The sequence below is a fragment of the Rhopalosiphum padi genome, chromosome 3 (genome assembly GCF_020882245.1).
Source record: "Rhopalosiphum padi isolate XX-2018 chromosome 3, ASM2088224v1, whole genome shotgun sequence".
NCBI classification, from domain to species: domain Eukaryota; kingdom Metazoa; phylum Arthropoda; class Insecta; order Hemiptera; family Aphididae; genus Rhopalosiphum; species Rhopalosiphum padi.
The window spans coordinates 57,079,336-57,104,245 of record NC_083599.1 but is presented as its reverse complement, the minus strand read 5'-3'; the positions used below and the strand labels follow the sequence as shown (position 1 = coordinate 57,104,245).

Here is a 24,910-nt window from a genome sequence, read left to right as displayed (position 1 = left end):
ATGATATTTATGCAAGAAATAATATAATCGTGACTTAACTATCCGCAAACGTCAGCGTCGTGTGTTGTTTTTGTAGAGAATATGAATACGAGTGTTAGCGTGTAGAGACCTCTTTTGCGGTGCTGTATACATGTATATAGCTGCTGCAGAATCACAAAGCTTATTAGTTATTAGTTTATTACATATAAATTTGGATTTAAACGATTTAAAAAAACAATTTAAATGCTTAAATTACTAAAACTACATAGGTGCATATCAATAAACTATAATAATGAATAAATTAATTTTTTTGAAAAATCTGTCATTAAAGTTTGTTTAATATTACTTTTATTTTTGTAAGAATGTAAAAATTAATTGTAAAAACTTTAAATTTCGCTTATTTTCCATTTCACTTCTTATATCGTATCATATGACTACAAATAGTTATTGACTACAAACGCTTGAAATCACCATCGCTATACTTTTATTCTTACCGTAATAAAAATATTTTTTGTATATTCAAGCTAACGAAAATTTTGACATAATAAGAATCTACTGTACTGTGCTATATACTATATACATATAGCACCAAAATAATATATTCAATGTTATTTTAAAATGATTATAAGTGCACAATTATTATATTTAATTAAATATAATGTAATAAGTAATAATTAATAAAACATGCGATAAACATACCTCATATAACGTAAAATATATAATGAATAATAATATCTAACGCCTATAGAAGTATTTTAAACTTGATGTTACCTACTCCGTATTGTCGTGTCGTCATTACACTTGTACGCAGCTTCCCGTTGCATGTTTGATGTTAACTTTGAGCTTGAAAATCAAAGCCGATCGATCTATCAACTCCCCCACCCTCTACCATCCCCGACACAGACATAATCAGCAATTTAATACAACTGCATGATATTATATGTAGATAATATTATTATACCTGCCCTGTGTTTATTTTACGGAGCGATCGCGAGAAGTAGGGCCAGAGGAGCGTATAATATACACCATAGCAGTCATCGCGATATTATATTATTATTATTATTATTATGTACGTGGCTGGAAACGGCGGGCGAGATAAAATAATAGTAATATTATTTTAATATACGCGCGCAAACGTATCATATAATACGACGCGATCGCGCGCGCGAATGATGTTTGGGTTTCGCGGCCCCGACGTGTTAATAACTCACGCGGCGGGAAGTACCTACATAATAATATAATATTATAATGAAATATATATTATGCGTGCGTGCGCGTGTGTCTGCGTATTTATTCGATTACACCGCTCGTATATTTATTTTCTGGTGCGGTTATTTTTCTCTTCCCGTCGTCGTCGTCGTCGTCGTCGTTGTTGTATCCACGAGGTGGGTTTACGTGGTGGTGGGAGGAGGGGGTATCGAATACGAGTTTTGCGTGGATGTCTGCGGTGGAGAAAACATCCGGAAAGTACAAAGCCGCGAACGCATGCACAATATATATTAATATACTTACGTGTTGTTTAGGAGCACCGAGAAGTATGTCGTACGTATAATATTATAATATATAATGTACAGGAGTAAGATTTAACATTTTCGCGTATACTCTATACTCTAGACTCTTGAGTATACATTTTACAACCTCGATATCCTCATGGTACACTACCATACTTAATCGCTTCGTCGTAATAATTATTGTGCAATGTATAACGTTTCGTCGATCCGAGACGAACTGTAAATCTAGTTACAATATTAATTCTAATTCTATATGCGTGCACTGTGCATGCGATACGCCAAACTTTTTTTAATAACCAACCTATATATTATTATATTATTGTGTTTGAAGTCTAATATACTACACAAAAACGAGAAACATTGCAGATTTTACATAAATATTGATATTACTAAATTTAAGTATTTAAGTATAGTATACCTAAATGCAATTGTAATGTAAGTAGTAAGTATCTTGTACGATGATATTGTGTCATTTGTATCATACACTTTTGTAAGTTTTTCGTTAATATAAATAATTTTATATAGGTACTTTTATAATATTTACTATTTACATTTTTATATCAATTCTACAACTACTTACTAATATACTTAGTGAGATGAATACATTTACACGGTCGTCTTAAAATGAAATTCTGTTCAATTTTTAAAATTTTGAAATTTAAAAAATAAATCTGCAGACATATATCCTGTTTTTTGTTCACGTGAATACTAATAACGTTCATATTCGATACTTTGAATATTATAAATGTGTTTGATAAACAGTTCAAAATGATATTGTATTGTCGTCTGTGACCAATGTATCAATGCTAACTCAGCGTCTTTACTTTATAGTAATCTAGAAATATACAACATTAGCATTATTTATAATATTAATTACTATAAAATAATATGTGATATGCATAATATGTATAATATGCGTGTGTAAATATAATACAACTCGTTTGAAAACATATACGACTTTTTGATATATTTTGGGAAACCGGTTGGAATCTTATTAACACCCCAAGTGGTTTACGCACAAGTACACTTACGTACTGAAAACTAATGCGCGAAAATCGGTGTCTGGAATAATTTCGGTACAATACGATTGCGAATTTTTACCAATTTATACTTGAGAAAACACGACATAATTGCGCAAAATTATGTCTCGTATTTTCGGTGCTTGAATAAGGTTTATCAATTATTAATTACTTCCAACGTGTAAGAAATTCGTCTTCCGCTTTTATAATGTGATACAAACATATTATTTATAAACAAATATACTTCAATATACGTAGGTATTATATAAAAGTTATGAAATATACTAAATGTTAGCAAATCATTATACCTATACAAAAAAAATAGTGGCATTTTATAGCGCATTTTCGTTGTGCGCGCAATCACGTCGTGTTTAAAAAACAAGTAAAAATACGATGACGGCAACGGTGTCACGCCAATAATATTTAGTGACGAATTACACTCGTAGACGAGCGGGGGCGAATGAGATAATTTATGACCGAAAACGAAAATACATGTCGCCGGAGGGTCACGTAGGCCGAGACGACCCTCCCCCCCACACACGCACACACACACACACACATACCGTCACGTCAGCAACCGAATTCGACCATCGTCGGACGAGTGTGTACGTCGATGCGGTCGCGGCGGCGGTTTTATTATCCCCCGACACCGAGACCTGACCGGTCGTCGCGATGCACTCCGCACGGATCGCGGCCAACACGCCGCGCATATTATTATACATGCGATATTATATTATTGCGCGCGACGACGGCAAGCACGCAATATAACGTTTCGAATAAAATATAATATTATTATTGTATGACATTAGTATGCGCGTACGCGACGGCGTAATTCCGCGTATACATCTGCGGCCGGCCCTCGCGGATTTTAATCCCGAGACCTTTTTCCCGCCTCCCCCCACCCACCCACCACTCGCCGTTCGCGCGTCTCCAGCACGCGGCGCGAGCTTCTCCATCCGGGCACGACGCAGTGGATTTTAAATCTGACGGCCCCGAAAACCATTAAAGCAACCATCACGTATATATGCGATGCGTTTAATAATAATAATAATAATAATAATACTCGCACGCCGGCAAATGTCTCGGTATCGCTGTGCGCCGACTGGGGACGACGACTGTGTGTGTGGGGTGCGCGTGCTTGTACGTGTGTGTGGTGTGTACGACGCGCCGCAAACCCTTTCGCTAATTGCGGCCGTTACGCGACGGTTTTTCGTACGGCATCCGTTTAATGATGTCGTATCATAATTATTATATAACGCGCACCGTCCGTCGCCCGACGCGTTCCTCCTCGTCATCCTTCGGGAACATCTGTGACGCGGTCGTCGCATTCGTCGTATGGCTGCAGTCGTCGGTCCCGTTCAAATCCGCATTAGCCGGGCGCAAGCAGCTACCGCGCGCCCGCCCGCTGCCAAACTTTGGCCCCGTGTATATTACGTGCGATTCCGGCAAATTACACCGCCTCCGCTGCAGATATTGAGATTATGCGTGTCCTCGAAATTACTAATATTATTGTTGTCATCATGTACTAGTCGTGTACGTGTTACTCTCTCTCTCTCTCTCTCTCTCTCTGTGTGTGTGTGTTTAGTGAAATAGTCGAATGCACGTTTCAAGTTTCTACGATAAATATTTTTTGAATAACAACAAAATACCTTTATTTTTACATTTGAAAATTTCCAATTTCATCAATTATTTATGATTTTCAGACGATCCATAAAAATCAAGTATGACTTGTTTTAAATTTTAATAAGAAATCCTTTTGAGACATCTTGTATTACTTTTTTAAGCTTTTGATAATAAAATTAAAAATATTATACATTTTTTACTAGCAAACTTCTTTGACGTGGCATTTTTCGTCAGAATTTGAACATTAAACGTTTATTAAAAAAATCAAAACTATGTATTTTTGTTATTTTTATTTCAGGGATAACTGCTGTAAGCATACATTATGAGTAAAAATGCTTTAAATTGTTAAGTTTTTTCAAAAAAAGAGCATCTATATAAAAAAAATTGTCTAAAATTTTAAACGTCTAAGAATAACTTAAATAAACTATTTTAAAAATTAGACCATATCTATACATATAAATAAGTATTCAATTATCTATACGGTTAATCCTTTTTGAAGCGTAACGAACATTTATTTTTGACTCCACATAGTATCTGCAATTATAACTGTAATATTCTCAACTAGAAAAAAACCACCTTCAACGTTAGTTACTCCGTAACGTGATGACATCAGGCGCAAAAGAATGAAAAAAAACGTAAAAACCGCACAACTCTGTAAAACCGATATTGTACACACACCGCTCCACTTAAGTCTGCTCTGAATTTCAAATAGCATTTTTAATATTATCTGCACGACCGCAGACATTGTAAAACTAGAGAAACAAATGGCAACTGCTATTATAAACGTTTTTACGAAAAAGTAAATCCAGTGGTTGCGTAATATATTAGTAAAATGAAAACATCATGATGACATAAACAACACTCGTAACGTCAAAACCCGTAACCTAACTACCGCGTGCAAAATGTGTATATATACATAAATAATACGATATAACCGTACTGTGTACCTCTGCACGGATACGTGTGGGTACATATATGTGTGTGTGTGTGTGTTATGCCACCGTCGCCCGGGAAATTACGACGACTTACAGCTTGTCGGGGGGCGGCGGCGGCGGTGGGTCGGAGCAGGCGCCCCCGACGACGACGCCCACGTAAAACAAAAGCCGTCGGCACATTGGTCGAGGCGGCGCGGGAGGGGTGGAACCCGACGCCTCCGCCGCGTGCCGGACGGGCCCGGGGTTGCGGCGGCGGCGGAGGAGAGTCCCCACGCGGGTCGCCGCCGAAAACGAATTCGTGTCGATTCGGTCCCCCGCGTGGGTGGGTGGGTGGGAAAGTGACTCGCGGCCGGTCGAGTCGCGTTGTTCTGCACTTCCGTTCGCCGCGGTCGAAGCGCACCTGCACTGTGCGCGCGCGGAACTCCCCGCAGTAACTGTATGTATATATATAGGTACTTATATATCTTTGTTTTACGCTCGTCTATATATATATACATATACGCGCGCGCGTGCGTGTGTATTCGATATTTCACAAGTATACATACCCGACAACCACCCCTCGACGCCTACCCTTAACGCTTAGAATATAGGAAAACATTTGAAACTGTTCCACACGTGTCCTACCCGCGATATATATATATTATACACATACGCGGTGTGCACGCAAACGGCGATGACGTGTATAATATGTATATGTATACGGTTCCCCGAAGACGTGACGGCCGCGGCGATATGCGCATATAATAATATATATACGTGAGCGAATTTGTTTTATTTTTTTCGCGATCGGTGCCCGCCCGCCGAGCCCGGAGAGTAGACCGGATAAAAGTATAAGACCACATTTTTCCCCGTTCCGACATCCACGACGACGTGTAAATCCCTCGCTCGTAATAGTTATACGAGGGAGGAAACTCGCAGCGCCGCATCGTTCTACGCTTGCCTGCGTATAGGTGATGGTGTGCGTGTGCGTGTATATAGGAACAGAATAAATTGAAATGCATCCGCCCCCGACCCTATCCACGGCCGCCGTAAGAAAATCCCTTTAGCTGTGGCGGGCGTCCCAAATCACCGCAGCCACGTCGATTCAAAAGCTATTTCGGTGTACCACAAGCGCCCGGCGTGATCATCGAACCCGAGTCGAGAGGCTGCAGGAGACTCGCGATCGATCATCATTTAATAGTTTCTATAAATTCCTATAATATATTACATAACGGGTGTCACAATTATTATACCAGTCTTATAATTTATACATATATATATCCGTCGAACACTGTTTAAGCCTAATAGAGTAGTTTTCATTACTATCGGCGAATGGTTTTATTGTTATTTGGTATCTATTTAAAAAAAATTCTCTGGAACTTTAGCAATTTGTTTTTCTAAAAGATCGAGAAAACTAATACGAGAGCAATTTAAACATTCGCTTCTAACAACATGTTCATCCTTTTTTTTTAAAAAAAAAAACCGAGACTGCAGTTCAGTGTAGTTTGACAAACGTCTAAAGACAATCCAGTCTGGGTCATCGTGACACAATTTTTAATATAACTAAGTAAATTTATGCTCGCTGTAGAATAACAGTATTGCACAGTACGACACTGATGACAGGCTGCAACTTCGAAATTTATCTAAACTATTTTAAAACGATTTTCTATATTTTCGATTGGTGATGACGATTCATTATCAAACGCTGTGTACTAGTGGTGACTGCGTGGTGCCTTCTTGCAACTCTTGCAATTGACACCAACAACCAACATTTGCGATTAAACGATAACCAAGTCATAATCTAAGTATAATAGTGAAAATGCTGTTGGAGTGAGGGCTAACTTGTGACTCTGTGCGACTAATTTGTTGTGGGCAGCTGTCCGTTGTGGCCGTGCGCTAGATACGACTATATGTGCAAAAAAGGTGCATTTGGTCGATTTCTCGCGCAATGTTACACACACATTGGCAATACCACTACTAAAATACAACGGCTTTATGCACGTTCGTTCGATCGGGGATAACGATGACGCTCAGCGCATTACTAGAAGCAGCTGCCTCGTTCCAAAATTGGGGTTCTAGGGGTAGGTACCCTTTGGGTCAAACGACTGCGTACGTTGTGAGTTATTACAATTTATTTTCACAATTTTATTCTTTCATTTATTATTTATTTTTTAGAACATAATATTTACATAATTTGGGGATATAGATCATGTAGACTGTGCCCCCAGTCAACAAATAACAATCAAGTTTTAGAGGTGGGAAAATAATAATTCACAATACGGATGACCACGGTTACACATATTAAGTATATATGTGATAGTTGCTTATCCAACTCTATTGCTTCGTCGACGAGTCCAGGATTACTGAAGCGGAAATATACTGAAATAAATAAAATAAACATATTATGCTGACACTATATAAATTAAATAACAGAAAACTTTGCAATAATAATAATATAATATGAAGAACATAATAAAAAAGTCTGATTCGCAATCATCAAATTCATAGTAATTTCCAGACCTCTTACTGAAACAATACTTTAAAATCTATGTACAGATATGGACGAATCTGTTAGGTTACGTTGAGTCGCTGACCAAAATTTAACGAAAGATAACCAGTTAAATATACGGTACTTTGGGAGAGGCAAGGTGTGGGACCCTGTATAAATATAATTACCGTAACTATAGGTAGATTGATTAAAGTATCTTGAATGTATTTAAATAACATGACTTAACTATACAGTTATTAGGTATAGGTGTTATTTCCTTCCAAATACTATTGCAAACAAATACTTACTTATAAAGTAGGAAAGTAAATTCATTTTATCAGTATTAAATGGCTGTATGGTAATCGTACGGAGATCGGTATGAAATATGTTGATAATTAATGTCTACAATGAACTCACCTTACTCACACATATGTGTATTGGCAATAAGCCTTACAGTTGATTGTGTCGGTTAACAGTTAATCGAATCGTGTCTTTAATGTAGAGTTAATATAATATGATATACATATAGGTGTCATGTAACATAATTGTTACACCATTATATAATTATAAAAGTGCATTATATACATATACAATATTATAATAGTATAGAACTTACTGCTTCCAAACTTAATATTTTGTACTTTGAAAAAAGTAGTTCATTCCAAATATCTCAAAAATACTGAACATACGAGGTAGGTACAACACATCTATTTCTGGCACGTGAATTTTTTTTTTAATTTTTTCAAAACAAAATGTTGGCACGTGACCCGAAAAAGGTTCATAAGATATCGTAAACGCGACCGCCGTGGTCCATATATGTGCTTTTACGTTCACTAACCATAATTATACATCACAAAAAAAAAATGATTATTTGTGCAAAATCTTAAGCCATATTTTCACTACCTACACTATTTTGTGTTCTGTTTATTTAATTATAATACCTAGGTAAAAAAAATATCAGAGCCAAGTTTCAACAGAGTTCAAGTTTCGTTATACTAAACCTGGCTTTACCATGTATATACTACCGAACTACCAATATTTATATTTTATAAATTATAATTTGTTATAGGGCTAAATCGTATTATTATGAAATGCCTGTAATAAAATACCTCGATTTGGACAAGCATACACGTATTGTTGGTTGATTATAATAATTGTCGAGCGGCCGGTTAATATACAAATATATTATGTAATATATGTAATACTCACAGTGGTGAGTGGTGCAAGTATGCCATTCACAATATATTTTATATGTATGTATATGTTACTCATGAGTGGATTGTTGATTTTTTAATGGGCTCTATTCGGATACAAACATTATAAATACCCCTATGGAGTTAATATGTATTCTACTGATATTAACCTTTTAATAGTCTCCGTCTTTATTTTTTAGTCTTAGGGAGGATACATAAATGTACAGACAAGGCTATATAAGGCGCTTAACTAAACATAAATCGTTTAACTAGAAAGTGATTGGATAAAAGGAAGTAACTGATATTCACATATTGGGGGACTCGGCCTGATAGGATGTTACCTATTTAGATGTTAATAAATTATATGTTATAGAATTGTGTAAGTAGGTAGTATAGTATAATAGATATTGCGGCGACAAATGAGCTACTCGAAAAAAAAAATAAAACACTCCCCAACTGGTGTTTAAACCCAATAAGTCTTTGTGATATATTATAGCGAACCGAGTAGCGTCGACTATTGTATGCTGGGTCCGTTGGAAAAGGTCGTTCGAACATTAGTGTCACTGCAGCGACTACCCCCTCGTTAACGCACAAAACACCTTTGCCCGCGGGTATATATATCATATTATCTAACGTGTTCGCGCGCGCGTGCGTTTCGACGAATCCGCGACGGGGTGAGATCTACGGACGGCGGCGAGTGTATCGTATACATAGTAATGTATACCCAGCGACCGGTTTCGCATGATATGAATACAGAGTGTATTTGTAGGATTTGACGATTTAAATAACAACTAACCGAACAGTGATCGACAAATTATCTAGATACAACCCTATAGAGCATATATACACATCTAATCTGTGCGTGTCTATAGTATGTCCAACGACTATGATAACGCGTTGATATCGTATTATATACTAGCTTTATTAGCTGATCTAACCTGACAACTTTTATTGTACTACTACAGGGAAAAATATTTCTATGTGATGCCTATTTTGAATAACTATTAATTTTATTTTATTAACTTGGCCATCGTGAGAATACGTTGGTCAGTGGCACGATCACCTATCATATACTGGGTAGAATTAAATTATCACTGGAAGGCATTCATTATAATGCAACATCATTTGTGTCTTACAACTGACATAGACAAAAATATTATAAAGCGAATATAATATGTACCGAGATCATAGCGTTAGGCTTTACCCTTTAAATTATATAAAATACGACGTATATTATTCCGGAATCGACAGATCAATAATTCTGCTATTCCCGTGTGTAATCTGAGTATCTGGCAATTAATATTGAATTTTCTGCAGCAGAGTGCACCTCCACAATCTCACATCACACGATATGTATTCTCAATCATGTAGCTGCTCCGCAATAGCCTCCTCCCCTACAATTTTAAATGTTTCACGTCCGTCGTTTCTTCCTTTTACAGAATATTCTATATTTTTGTATTCTATTTTTTTGTATCCACCTAACCCACGGGCAGGTGGATACGTCATATAATAATAATAAAAGGTATATAATACGATATATTGACATTGTATTATATAGGTATACCTATATTGTACGGTGCGAGTGCAGTTTTCCAGCCGACGACGAAAGTGATAATCCCATTTCGGAATGCGTCTGCGCGAAGACTCATCGTATGGGGGGTCCCGCGTGTGACGTCTGTGCAACCCGAACACCGATATGAATATTATTCGATGTGTCATAAAAACCAGTGCAATTTTTCTATCGTGGAACGCAGTCGAACCACACGTATCGCACACTGACAGAGCGTAAGACGTACCATCACGACGTCGAATAAGGTCACCGCCGACCGAGTACCTGCCTACAACGGCCTACTATATTACATATGACGATAACTAAACGCATATTTGTGACACTATATAATTATATATATATACATATAAATATACACAATTACAATATATATATACGTACGCTGTATAAAGGTACACCTGGTCCGTTGGCGTCACACCGGCTGGGACGAGGGTTCGTCGGCGGCGGAATTTCCTCTCGCGCTGAATAATATGTGCCCGCGGGCATTGTGCTCCTTTATACAAACCATGTGCGTCTACCGTATATACACTTCGGCTTCGTCTTTTGTCGTCATTCATTTCTTATGAAAATCGTGTGTGTGTGTGTGTGTGTGTGCGCGTTTGTAAAAATACATATTCCACGACCTACCGCCTATATATATACACACACATATATATATACACGACAACCACGCATATACGAGTGTGTGCGTTAGTATAATGATATGATGTACCATATATAATATGTATTATATACACAGGACGATAATCGCGTGCGTACACGACGGGGGGGAAGATAAAAACTCAGGACGGAGTTTGACGGCGGACAACAATGGGGATGACGCTGTGTGACTTTGCGACGGGACCACTGCCGCACCGCCGTCGATCGCGGGCAACAGCGGTAGCCGGGGGTCGAGGAGTTAGCGGTGGGGTAGGTTAGGTCGTCGGGAGCATTGTCGCGAGCATATATTATTACAGTGTCGTCCAGAGCGTTTAATACCCGTCCTCTCTCGTAACACACACATGTATATATATTTATAATACCGTCGTCGTATATACAGCTGGTTGCAGGTTACACGACTGCGGCGCGCGAGTAGTTGAGCGCCTCTGCGTATACGGTGCGTTAAGATCACCGTGTCGCCCCCGTCATGTGATGCATCTCGCGATAGAATGAAGTCGTAGTCGTCGACATGATAATATCGTGCGTATACCTACAGAACATAATAATAATTGACCTGGTAAATACGTTTTACACGAACTTTGTGAACCGGCGAACTTCTGCTTATACGGAAGGACGCGTGATCGATTGGCACGCCACGTCGCAACGGATATCGTTTTCATAACTATTGAATATTTGCACCGTACGCGACCCTTTAATGCGAAACACGCGATATACTAGCCAGAGGGACGTGGTCACACGGATTTCGTTCTAGCGGCGGTCTAGAACAGTATATTACCGAGTTGGTTCGATACCGATATAAGTTTAAATCGCCGCCCCTGCACTGCAGTCGGCATCTATGCAGATGATCTGCCGCTTTATACGCGCCGACAAGCACCCTGTAGGTACGCGATCGCCGTCGGATGAGGGTTGTGCGCGACGAGGGTTGGGTGGCGGAGGGTGTGCGTGCACGCGTGCGTGCGTGCGTGCGTGATCGCGTTACCGCGTATTGTCGTCGTCGGCGCGCGCGTCCAGAGTCAGTTAGTCGCCGTCAGTGTCCGCCGCGCGATGACCGATTTCACTAGCGCACGTCAGCCGCCGCAGCAGCCGCGACATCCGCAACCGCGGCCACCGCAGCTGCGGCTCATGCCGGCCGCCGTGGCCAGACCACCGTTTTTCGATTTTAACGATATTTTTGGGTGTTCCGCAGGGAAAAAACTGTCGCCGCCCATGACGACGGCCTCGACGCCGACGCCGGCGGCCAACGGCGGTGCCGGATCGACGACGTCCACCGCGACGACGGCCGCCGCCGTGGTCAACAACAACAACAATCACAGCAACAACAACAACAACGGGTCGTCGATCAAGCAGCAGCAACAGCAACAGCAATCCTCGGCCGGCGGCCAACAGCTGCAGATGTCCGCGGCCGCGGCCGGCTGCTGCCCCGTGTGCGGGACGGCGCTCCGCACGGCCCACGAGCTCGAGTCGCACTTCATCTGGGAACTGGAACGGCTTTACAAGCAAGCGGCCGCGGCGGGGCGCCGGCACCGTGGAGGAGGTGCGGCCGACAAGCTGGGCGACGGCGGTCACCACAACATGCACGGTCTCATGGTGTGCTCCAGGGACGGCGGCCGGTTGTCGCCGGTCGCGGGCGGCAGCAGCAGAGACGCCACGCTACACGGCCGATGGGAGGTTGGTGTTCTCATGTATAATATAATATTATATCGTATTTAATCGTTCAGCAACGCCTGTTTTACTGTGCGACACTAGCCGATCGTCGTACGGCACCACGACGTTGCCCGTGACGAGTAAAATAATTTTTGTAGATTCGACCAGTTTTAATGACCGTCGTCACCGTGTACGTAATACTTACGTGCGGGTTTTTAACACGGTTGTATTTGGATTGTTTTGACCAAATATAATAATAATAACCGGATATAGAACTATATAGAATCATGATGGGTACTATTTTATTTTCCGTAATCAAAGACAACAATATTATACAAATGAAATAATAATGACGATTTTCCATCAACCAATTTTTCAAATGCAAATTCTCAAATCAATCGGTTCGATAGTTTCATAGCTGTACGTCGATTATGAATATGGCCATATGGTATATATTTTTGTCATCGAGTAAACGATTTTCGTTAGAAGATTGATTTAAATTTTTTCTTTCGATTACATTTTCAATCGTTTTCACAACCCCTGCGTCGTTTATATATACCTACCTATAAGCCAAGAAATGAGATTCCGGTTTGTAAATATCCGTTTTTCGAGACATATGCAGTTTCCTGTGAACGCGAAAAAGGTTTACACGAGGGATTTTCTGCACATCGTTATAACAAGACTGCGCTTTGCCTAGCGTTGACGAGTTTCTTTCGAGTCATCTTTAGCGCGCTTAAATTGCCGTCACAGGCCGGTATGAGTTTTCAATGTGTAGTAGGTAATCTCCGGTTAACAGCCGGTTTTTTTATGTATCAATCGAATGACTGACATGGTGGCATAAGTGTTATGTACGATGACTGCAGTAAAAAACGTCTTCGATATGTCGTAATTGACACGACAAATACCTTCCTGTTCTAAAACCCGATTTTTCGGGATAAAATAAATTTCAATGATCTACAAAAATAAATTTTAAGAATTTAAAACTAAATCAAATCTTAATTTAAAAAATAAATTGATGTCAAAATTCTATATTTGTGAAGATTTTGTATACATTGTCAATATTTCACATTATAAGAAGATTTGAATTAGGGTTTATGTTTTAGACGTTTAGTTAATTATACAAAATAACATTTTAGGAAAAATGTTATGGATTATTTAGGTCCAAATTATTTTAATGCAATGCCGATTATTCATCTTTGTTCGCTGTTAATAAATGTGCGTATGCTAAACGTTCCATTTAAAATATTTTATCGATTCTCTGTTTACTTATCCTCCACGTCCCTTTCGTTTACAAGTTCAAAATTCAAAACCTCCCTATCGTTTATTTGATGTTTGTCCGAAGTAGCTATCGGTGATTTTCTCGCGTAGACTACCTACTGTCTATTTGATCATTTATAATATTATATATTTGCAGAGTTACTATCAACGTACCGTTGACAATAATATATAAAATATATTAATTATTATTATCATTATCGTTTCCGTTTACACAGACATATCAAAAAGTCAAGGCCAATCGACACAACCGGTTGAGGATCAAAAATCGGAAACGGAAACCCGACGAGATGCTGCTGACGCCGACGCCGGCAACCTGCTGCTGTCCCGTTTGCAATGAGCCTGTGGCCGCGGCCACCCAGGAGCAGATGAACGCTCACGTGGAAATGTGCCTGAGGAACAAAGTACGTATAAAAATATAGCGTATAGCGTTTGACGTATCACGTATTATTTATGAGTTGTGACTGAAAGCTCATCGATTTGCAAAGTGATCATTGGTCACGAATTAAAAATTGCATTAAATAATTTCCGATTACGTGTAGTTATCTATTTTCGAAACATTGTTTATGCAAATTTACAATTTAAACGTCAAAAACCTATAAACATTGAATGCAACACCATCGCCAGTAACAATTACGTAGTCTTATAGTTAATAATTACAATTTTATTTTATAAAATAAAAGATGATGTACGTAGTTGTTCAAAATGTAGTTTGTGAATTAAAGATTTACCAATAAAATAACTTCCCTTTATACACACACCCATACGGTTGCGCTGTGCCTTAAAGTGAATTCGGCCCGCCTCTCGGTTGCAAAGCGTAGACGATCGAATACAAGGAATTTAATTTAGTTAAAATTTAAATGCACGCGTACGAAATCGTTATCGAATTCTTTATGGCTTTTTAATTTAAAAAATGCCCTACGCCCACCCTCGGCTACACAGCGCCACCCCCTTCCCGTTCAGTCGTATTTAAAAAAATATTTTTGGTATATTAAATCCTATTACGACGACCGTCTAGCACCGTTTGCCTAGACGTTTTTACTTATATTTTCCGCACGCCGACGTTATTTTCCAGGGTCACCCATCAGTGGCAACCGCGGGTAACGACGACGAAGACGAGAACGTGGACGTAGAAGGCGACACAGAGACGACGATGTACGATATCGTATACGGCGGTGCTAGTAGCGGTTGGCACGGTCAACAGCCGCACAACAGGATGAGACAGCAGATGCTCATGCACGGTGGCGGATTCAACAGAGGTGAGACCCGATCTTACTATGGACAGCGTTTAATTCGCCATCAGCTTTTCTATGATTTTTATTTTACTTACTCGCTCACTCTCTCTCTCTCTCTCTCTGCCTATGAGTTGTATTTAATTGTGTATCTAGGTTATAGGTCCACCCCGTGGATGGTGTTTGGAAATCGTAACAATTATACAATTATATATACTTTGACACGCACGTATACCATTTAAGGAAGAATTAATATTTTATAATCGATCGGCAATTCTTCCTTGAAACGCGTTTACACTTCATGTTTAATAATTGTACGCTCGTTGACACATAACATTAAAAATTCTGCTTCGTTTGATTTCGGTGTATGTTTCCAGCACTATAAAATACATTGTAATTCCATCGTGTTATTATCCATATATATGTATATATAATACTAACTCAAACAGTTAAATCAATCGTTTATTTATTAATCTTTGATACTTACAATTGGTTATATTCTTTATTTTGTATGCTGTTTATTCGCATATACGAGTACTTAAATGTTATATTAACCATACGGTACATTGATATATATGAGCTCAATTGCATAAAGTTCTTAAACAAAATGTATTTACTTGTATGATAATTTTCTGCATTTATAAATCTTACAAAATCAGACCAAAGAAATATTTGATGTAATATTTTGTTGACTATTTCAGACAAAAATTGACTGCAAAATATTTAATAGAAAATTTTCTGTTCTATAATCCACACAAAATGATCAAATACCAATTTTTTTCTTTACTCTCGGTCCTTTTATGTATTTTAATACTTAGGTAACTTTATCTTAGCGTAATGCAACGTCAACTTAATAAATGCCGTTAAATTTTAAAACAAAATATAAATCAAACATTTTTATAAAACGTATTGCAGATCCCGCAGAACTATCCCCTTTTTATAAACGTATTAAATTCTAAATCCTAGATCATATCATAGGCTAACTTAAAATATTTTCAAAACTATAGATATATATATCGGTTGATGGCAGTGACGATATCGCTTTTAGAAACCACTTAACTGCCACAACATAAACCTTAGCAGCTACAGCCCGCCAACCACCCGCCACAGTTTTACACAAAATCCTCTAGATAATTTATTCATAGAAAATAAAGCAACGGATAGGCGACAACAATATAAATAAGGGGCGGTCCACGGAGCGAAACATAAAATAAATACCGTGTAGATCGTGTGATTATATATACGCTATTGAACACATTATATTTACTTATTTTTTTTTATTAATAGCCACACGAATTTTCCAATACAAAATATATGAATTATTCACAAAAACTGCAAACATAATCAACGAGACTGCCCATATAGTTGACAAGTTTATATATATATATATACATATATTATTTATAACAACAATAGCTTTATTGTATGTTAACGTTGTATGTGACGTGGTGGTTATTTATTTATTTTAATGAGAATTTTGACATTAGGGTGTTTATCGGACTGACGAGCATAATTTTATTCTTCAAAAGAAAATCATTCAGCATAGGCAACTCAAGGTTAAAAAAAATATACAGAACCATGACAGTCTTCTGTTTTCATTTACTTTTACAAAAAATTACAGTTCACTATTTTAGTTTAATTACCTAATCTCACTTCACTCAGAAGTGAAAGATATCAAATTGTACATTAATTTAGCACACTATATACGTCCATCAACAATTTGAACATATTTTTTACAATAAATAATTGCTGCCACGCATCATATATATTTTATACCTATATTACTATTATTTAATGATATCCTATTCATTCACGTACCTGAAAATAATTAAATTAGAATAACCAACGTGTGTTACGACATGCTATGTACATATTTTATATTATCAATTATCATAATAGTACATCGTCACTATAGTATGCAAAATAAATTAATAAAATATTTTTCCACATAAATATGCAAGTTGAATTTAACGTTTCATACTGCCATTTAGTTATCTTTTCCTTATTATGCGTCGAGTATAATAATTTAAATTTGATTCACTGTCATACAACATATAATTAAAAGAGAAAATAACAATAATAATATTCCTAATCACCAATTATTTTTAAAATATAAGTATTACTTGTTGAAAGGAGGTGTGGCGTGTAACAGATATATTATTATTACTCTCGTCATACATTGAAGTCCTTCAAACGACTTATATGTATACAAGTATGCAATATATTATTATACGTATAAGTCATTAAGTATTTAATACATAAGTATACATGGTGATTTTCTAGCCACACGCTCACTCCAATTGTATCCTTTAATAATGCATTTGTAAAAATTGTCTTCGTTTCAACTATACTTAAAATTTGTATTCTTAAATAATTAGATTTTTCATACCGTTATTATAAAATTAATATCTATATTTTTAAAAACTATATCTCCACATTCCAAAAACCATAATATGAATATTATTTGCGTTATTATAAAAAGGGGTGTGCGTTGCTTTGTGAATTCCCTGTTCAGATTATTATGCGATCTATCTCCAGCAGTCCAACCCAAAACCGTTATTAAAACTGCAGTCATATTAATTGCTCCAGCATATTTTCTTTTGTCAAGCCTTTAGATTTTAGAACAGGGGTCACTAATAAATATTTTTTGTGAGCCATATCAGGGGAAATTTTTGAGAGCCACATAAATTCAATATACGTGTTTATAAAAGTACAAGAAAACCCTTATTTAATTAGTCATGAATGCCGTTTACCAATCCACCAAACCAATCATCCGATTATCCTAATTTCTTAATTATGAAAGACACTTTATTTTTATACAAATATTAGTACCTATCACCTAATGAAATGAATAATACGTATAATACTATACATTTTTCTTTTATTATTTTTGTAATTTTTAAGGTCATTTTTGTATCATCCGTAATGAGCTAATACTCTGAGGTATTGACTATAATCCAAAATTAAATTTGACTAGCAATTTGTTTTTAAAAACATAGGCGTACACAATTTACTAAAATACAGTGATACAGTTGATGCTCACTCGCGTGCAACCGACGAACGACACCAGCGAGACTGCTTCATACCTCTGTGGCGCTGTTAAATAATAAATATGTTGTGTTGTGTATTCATATCAATTCGCTGGTCTGACTAATTGTAATCGCTAAATCGCTAAAATATATATAAATTCCTATAATATATCGCATGCGTAGGTATATGCATTACACAATTATATTGACGACTTTCTACAGTATATGTATATACCATAGCAGAAAATGGACGTTGATAGAAAATTATTTTTCTAAAAATATGTTTCATTTATTTGCGTAGGTGCCGCAGCCGTGGCGATCAACTGTTCCAGCTCCGGAAATGCGGCCCAGCAACCGCCGCCCAGGCAGTCGGCGACCGGTGGCGAAGACTCGGCCGGCGGTGCCGAGGACGCGGTGTTGGTGGTCGACGACAACGACAACGAAAACGGCGGCAGCAGCAGCGGCAGCTTATACAACAAGTACGGCCCTAACCAGTACGCCGAACGGGACGTAATCGTCCCGTCACGTCCTCCTACCGCTTCTTCGGAGAGTCGCCGACTTTCACCCGCCGAGTAAGCGCCGTCGCTCGAAATTTCCCGAAACCTCCAACAAACCCGTTTAGATTTTCGTTTTTATATTTTTTTTATTATGGTTTTGTTTTTCATTCTCGACACCTTCTGCCTACCGCCTACCCACCCCAAGACAAACCATCATCTCACACGGCCATCATAATAATATCGATACCCGCCGTCTTATAATATATTTTGCCCGGCGTGGCGTCATCTATATGCACCGTAGTTTTTTTATTATTATTTTACGGTATATCTTTTAATTATACACAATATTATAACCCTATTATTTGAACATTATCCTCAGCCAGCCGTCCGTACATAATTCACCAATTCCTAACTAACTATACAATATATTGCCTGTATTAGGAGGTACCTACTACCTTTAAAACTACGTATTACATTTACGGTGATACGAACACGCGTTTGTGACGACGCGTCTCGACAATAACGTACTTGTTATAATCATAAAACAATATAATGATGGTATAATAATTAATATAATATCTTTATGGTGTGCAGGCTGAACGATCCGAGCGCAATGGAGGCGATGGACTCGTGCGAAAACGTCGGGCCGCTGGACGTGTCGATCAAAAAGGAAAACACACAAGACGAGGGGACTGTAAAAGCTAAAATGGACGTGGACAAGTACTGTGCACAGTTCAACAACAACGGTCAAGTGGTCGAAGCGCTGAAAGCCCGGATCCGGGAACTGGAGTCGGCGTCCAAGACCGGCAGCGACAAGTTTACTTGTCTATTGTGCAAAGTGAGTACCGTTGCCACACCGATTTGACAAAATCCTTTCGTGACCCAGCAACGACCCATATTATGCGTTTATGTGTAATAATATGACAATATGACGTCCGATATCTGTATCCAGTCACATATTTTTAATAAAAAGATCGTATTGTAGTAGGTAACCAATAATTAATAAAAAATTGAATTATGATTATGATAGCCACCGAATGTAAGCTTGTCTGTATCTCGCGAATGCGCTGCACACGATTTGCGTCTCAGCCATATTTAATGACTTCACGAATTGCGTCCAAACTTAAAAAAAATTATTTTCCTTCCCTTTCATACAATATACAGACTTAGGACTGTCAATAGCAAATTATGACTATCAGTTAAAAATATTGATTTTTGTCGTTATTCTGCAATTAGAAATTAGTAAACTGAAAACGTGTAGGTTTAAATTATAGGAGTATGCAATATAATAATAAAAAAGTTATAAATATAAAAATTAAAAAACTGGTAAAAACTTGAAAGGAAAACCTAACCTCCTAACCTTTTGTTTGTATTCTTGACTTAAACCAACCATTTGAATTTTCCTCCACCAACTTTCACCTAAATGAAACCTGCATCCTTTCATTTTAACTGATGGCCAAATGATTAATAATGATGAGTGAATTGCTTTTTCAAAATCGGTAAATATTATTTTAGGTGAAAAATTGATATTATTTTTTAGAAATTCAGTTTTGAGATGTGTAAATGCTTTAATATAAGTACCTATATTTTCACTAGAAAGTAAAAAGATACCAGTGGTACATATTTATTTATTTTTCAAGCCATGGATTGTGTAAATATTTTAGGCAACTTTTAAAATTTCCATCCATAAATTTTGAATCAACTTCACTTAGACGTTAGACATTTTAAAAAACTGACGCAATTCATGTAGCCGTTTAGATAAAACCGTACACGCAATTCGTGTAGTCGTTTAGATAAAGCTGGAAGCAATTCGTGTACCCACTTATCAAATTTTTTATTTCGAGACGCAATTCATGTGTAGCCTGGGAATGCGACGACTGCCGTGTGTATTGTGTACAATAATACTTCGCAAAGTCATTAATACCTATCAAATGCAAAGCCGCCGCTGCTGCCTTCCAACCACCCGCCAAATTAAAAATGAAGCCACACAGTAAAGCGTTGGTATGAGAGCTTGCGCGATTCGGTGCAGTACGCAGTGTTGTACATACAAAATTAATTTTACAAAACCCATTCATAAAAATTCATAAAATGAGAAACGACATAGAGTTAGTAAAGTATTTAAATTTTAAACATGTATTTTACCTGAGTGTACCTACCTACATTCCATAATACATTAATATAACCTTGCTTATAGATGATATATTTTAGTATTTTACTAGTCGGTCAATTCTTTCATGGGATATACATTATAGGTACATTCAGAAATACAAATAAATAAATTAAATGTTTTAATATAATATAATTGTATTTAATTTGTTTACTGAGATAGAATTATTGTAAATTATAGTGAAAACTTTCCTTTTTTTTTTTTAGCTGTTCTAAATAAATTAAATAATTATCTATCGTCAATTGCATAATTAATTTAAAATAAATATTTGTTTGCTGGAATATTGTAATACACAGTAAATTAGGTATTAAGTTATAATCTTCGTATTGTGTTGATCCATAGTTTTAAAACGTATCCAAATTGTTTAGTTTATTTTTATGAATTACCCTTAAAAAAATAATATACCAAATTAAATACAGCTATAATGGCTTTTTGTGTGAATCCGATCATAATCACTGCAAGAGGAGTGCAATTGCAACCTCACTTTAAAAAAAAAAAAAAAAATAATGTTTTTTATACACGTAATCATTAACGAATACTAACACAACTACGTCTGTCAGTCGTCGGTGTAATGTCTTGTGTACGTATATTTAAAAAAGATAAAAATTCTTTTATCGCGCGTATTAAGTTCACAAGTTGTCGTGTAGCTAGGATGACCGGCAAATAAGGGCACGCACTATTTAGTATTATAATATCGGATTTTATATAATCATTCACACACTACACTATACACTACATATATGCCTAGTTTGTACGCATCGAAAATAATCAATTATTATTTTCGTGGTCGTGTAACGACTCGTGTGATTTGATAGAATATTCCTTGCGTATTATATTTCGAATAAAAAACTATAAGTTTGCGCTGTACAGCGACTCCTCGGTAAACGTTCTGGCGGCGCTCGTGTCTCCGCGACACGACCCGAACGGGCAGTATTCCGCCGTCCGTATATTATACACAACATGTCTTAAAAGCAACGTTTCGTTTTTCCAGGGAAATTTCAAAGATCCCGTCGTGTCGACGTCGTGCTGGCACGTGTACTGCGAAGTGTGCTGGCTACAAATACTGGTGAGTACGCAATTATGGTTTAAACCGCGTTCGGCGATCGCCACATATACGATATTATAATAAACCCAAAAATACGACTGCTACGCGGCCGTCGTACCCGTAGCAAAAAAAAAAATGTATATATTATATTACCATATTGATAATGTCTTCTCGTGTGTCCGTTTCAGGGTGCTAAAAAACTGTGTCCGCAGTGTTACGTGATAACGCTTCCGTCCAACTTGCGTCGCGTTTACCTGTAAAGCGGCCCGAGAAGCTGTGCAGCTGCGGGACGCGTCAAAGCGCGGTGATGAACGCAGCCGAAAATGTTTCCGGCGGGCTGCTCGTCTCCGTCGCCGCGGGCCATCGCATATATTATATTATATTTATTTGTAAATTATTTCATTGTAATTTTTATTTTTCCCGGTTTGCCGCGTGTTTTCTTTCCGATTTCGTTTCCAAATTTATTGTTGTACAAACCTTTTCGCGACGGTATACGACACATCGTCATATTATATTATTATGTGTACAATGTACCTTTAAACTATACACCCGCATTATATCCTATTATATCCTATATATATATATATATACGCACGCAACGCGTGACCTTAGGTCATACGTCGTCGCCGCACAACGTACAGGGGGTACCTGTGTATATAATAATACAATGTGCCGTATGTATGTATGGTGGCATTTACGCGTTTTCCACGATTCGGTCATCTTCTAACTTATCAATATACAATGTGCTACATACAGTGGCGTATATAAAAATTAATTTCAGGGGGGGTTAAATTCCAATTAATCATACAATCAAAATCAATGCCCGTACCAACCATACATTTCAGGGGGGGGTTGAACCCCTAAATACCCCCTATACACGCCACTTGGCAAAACCAAATATATATATGCACGAAATTATTATTTGTACATAGGTACCTTATATACTATATTATATATAATATGAACTACACACTCGCGCACGACCATCACCGCCGCGGCGTGTTTACGCATCAACACTGTATCATTCTACAACAGATATACCACTCGCGTACGAAAACGTTAGGTATTAAATACGCTCACAGACGCGTTTGTAAATAATAATATTAAACTGTACGTATAACAGTCCGACGACGGTCTAACCCACCTGCTGATGCTGCTGCTGCTGCTTCGGAATTCGAGATCGTATATAGGACACTTCCCCCCCTCCCACCCGACAACCCGGTTGCGACACTGAGCTTTACTGAGCTCGCGGTATACTGTGATAAGTACACACACACACACATTTATATATATACGTAGACGAAACAACATCGAAAAGTCTGAAACGCCTTCCACGCCGTTCGACCACCCTCGCGAGTTTTATCGCTGCAGTGTCGCATGCAGTGAGTTCGACGGCCGATTGCACCCCGGTGAAAAACACTGCACCTCCCGATATACGCGTGCGGTGTGGGTGTGCGCGAGTGTGTAGTTACGTTCACTGGCACGTGTGTTAAAAATTATGTACATTATTTATAACATTATAACGATATACTTACGTTATGTTTTTTTTTCTTCTTATTATAGTGAAAGTAGATGTTTAATATTATTATATTTATAACGTAGGGATAATCGCTTTGTCGTTTGACGTTAGCAAAAAAAAAAAAAAATAAAAAAATAAAGTATAAACGTCATCATATTATGTGCTATGACTGCGAGAATCTTCATTAGTCTTATTAGGAACGATATAAGTATAATATTATATACATTACAATATTACATTATATAGTTTAAATTTAAAATAACATTAATATTATAATAGGTATATAGAAACTGTTAATCTAACGATAATGTTATATAATATTATTATATATACCTAAGCCCAGTACGATATTATTGTACATCGTACTGAAAACGGTGCATTTTGTAAAAATCGACGAAACGTGCAGCGTGCCGCGTATGCGATTTCAAAGACATACAAAAAGAAACATTTTAAAATACCGAAATCGTTAGGTAGTTCCTCCGAATACAGAGAAAGCGCCGTTTTTTGCACGCGTTAAAGTCACGAACGGAAAGTTTTTCAACGACTATCGGGTCGACTGCAGAAACGTTACTAAGGCGGTTTTCGAGGACTTAGAAATAATGATAAATTTAATAATAATAGTAAAAAAATAAAGTGAAATCAATGGCCATGCAGGGTGTAAAAACACTGAAATCTGACAAAACTGAAATGATCCAAGAGCAACAAGATGATCGATACATAGGACTTAACGATGACGAACTCGTCGTTGCTAACTTAGTGGCGATTTCTTTCGGGATTTTTTCATTTCGTTTTCTTCACGACCGCGTTTTCCCAAAATCTCATGACAGCACCTTTTGCCAATTCGAAATGGATGGGCGAATGTTATTTACTTATAATTATTGAAACCCTAGCTGTAGACGACTTAAACTCCGTTTCAATACGCGCACCGCGTTCTGACGTCGAACAATTTTTATTTAAAAAAACACTACCTAAATATTATAACCGATAAATTTATAAATCTTTTATTATATTTCATTATTATATTCATTATATTCAACTGTATATTGTGTTTCGTCTCCTATATAATATATCTGGCGTTTATCATCATGAGAAAAACGTGTTATTATATATTATTATTAATTATTATTATTGTAATTATTATTACTATTATTATTATTATTATTATTATTACCTATTATGATCATTATTATTATTATAATTTTTATTATGATTATTATTATTATTATTATTATGATTATTATCGTCTTTGTCATTATTATTATTAATTATTATACTTTATGTTTCTTCACAAATATTATAGACTTGTTTTCGAACATTATTTATTAGTCGATTAATCGATCGGAAACGGAAATATCTGGAATTCAAATAGGTATGTACTTGATTTCTGTGTATAACGATTAACGAACATCGGATCTCAAAGCAGCTCATAGTAGTATATAGTATCTACCATTGGCGTAATTTGCCAATTTATATGGCGGAAGGGGGAGACATAAAATTGATTTTATAGTTTTACACTATAGTTACTAGTACAACAATAGCTAATTA

At 37.2% G+C, this 24,910-nt stretch overlaps 1 protein-coding gene across 2 annotated transcripts in view; it reads left to right on the top strand.

Moving 5' to 3' along the window:
• Positions 1-24,581, top strand: part of LOC132924626 (protein Teyrha-meyrha) — a 132,439-nt gene extending 107,858 nt beyond the window's left edge. The window contains exons 4-10 of one of the 2 annotated variants that reach the window (XM_060989039.1): positions 12,144-12,625; positions 14,095-14,280; positions 14,952-15,135; positions 18,439-18,709; positions 19,229-19,472; positions 21,793-21,867; positions 22,035-24,581. In XM_060989039.1, the coding sequence (XP_060845022.1) occupies positions 12,144-12,625; positions 14,095-14,280; positions 14,952-15,135; positions 18,439-18,709; positions 19,229-19,472; positions 21,793-21,867; positions 22,035-22,106 (1,514 nt within the window). In that variant the 3' untranslated portion in view covers positions 22,107-24,581. The remainder of the gene's footprint in view (positions 1-12,143; positions 12,626-14,094; positions 14,281-14,951; positions 15,136-18,438; positions 18,710-19,228; positions 19,473-21,792; positions 21,868-22,034) is intronic. The other variant, XM_060989040.1, reaches the window with a different exon arrangement.
• The last annotated feature ends 329 nt before the right edge of the window (positions 24,582-24,910 follow it).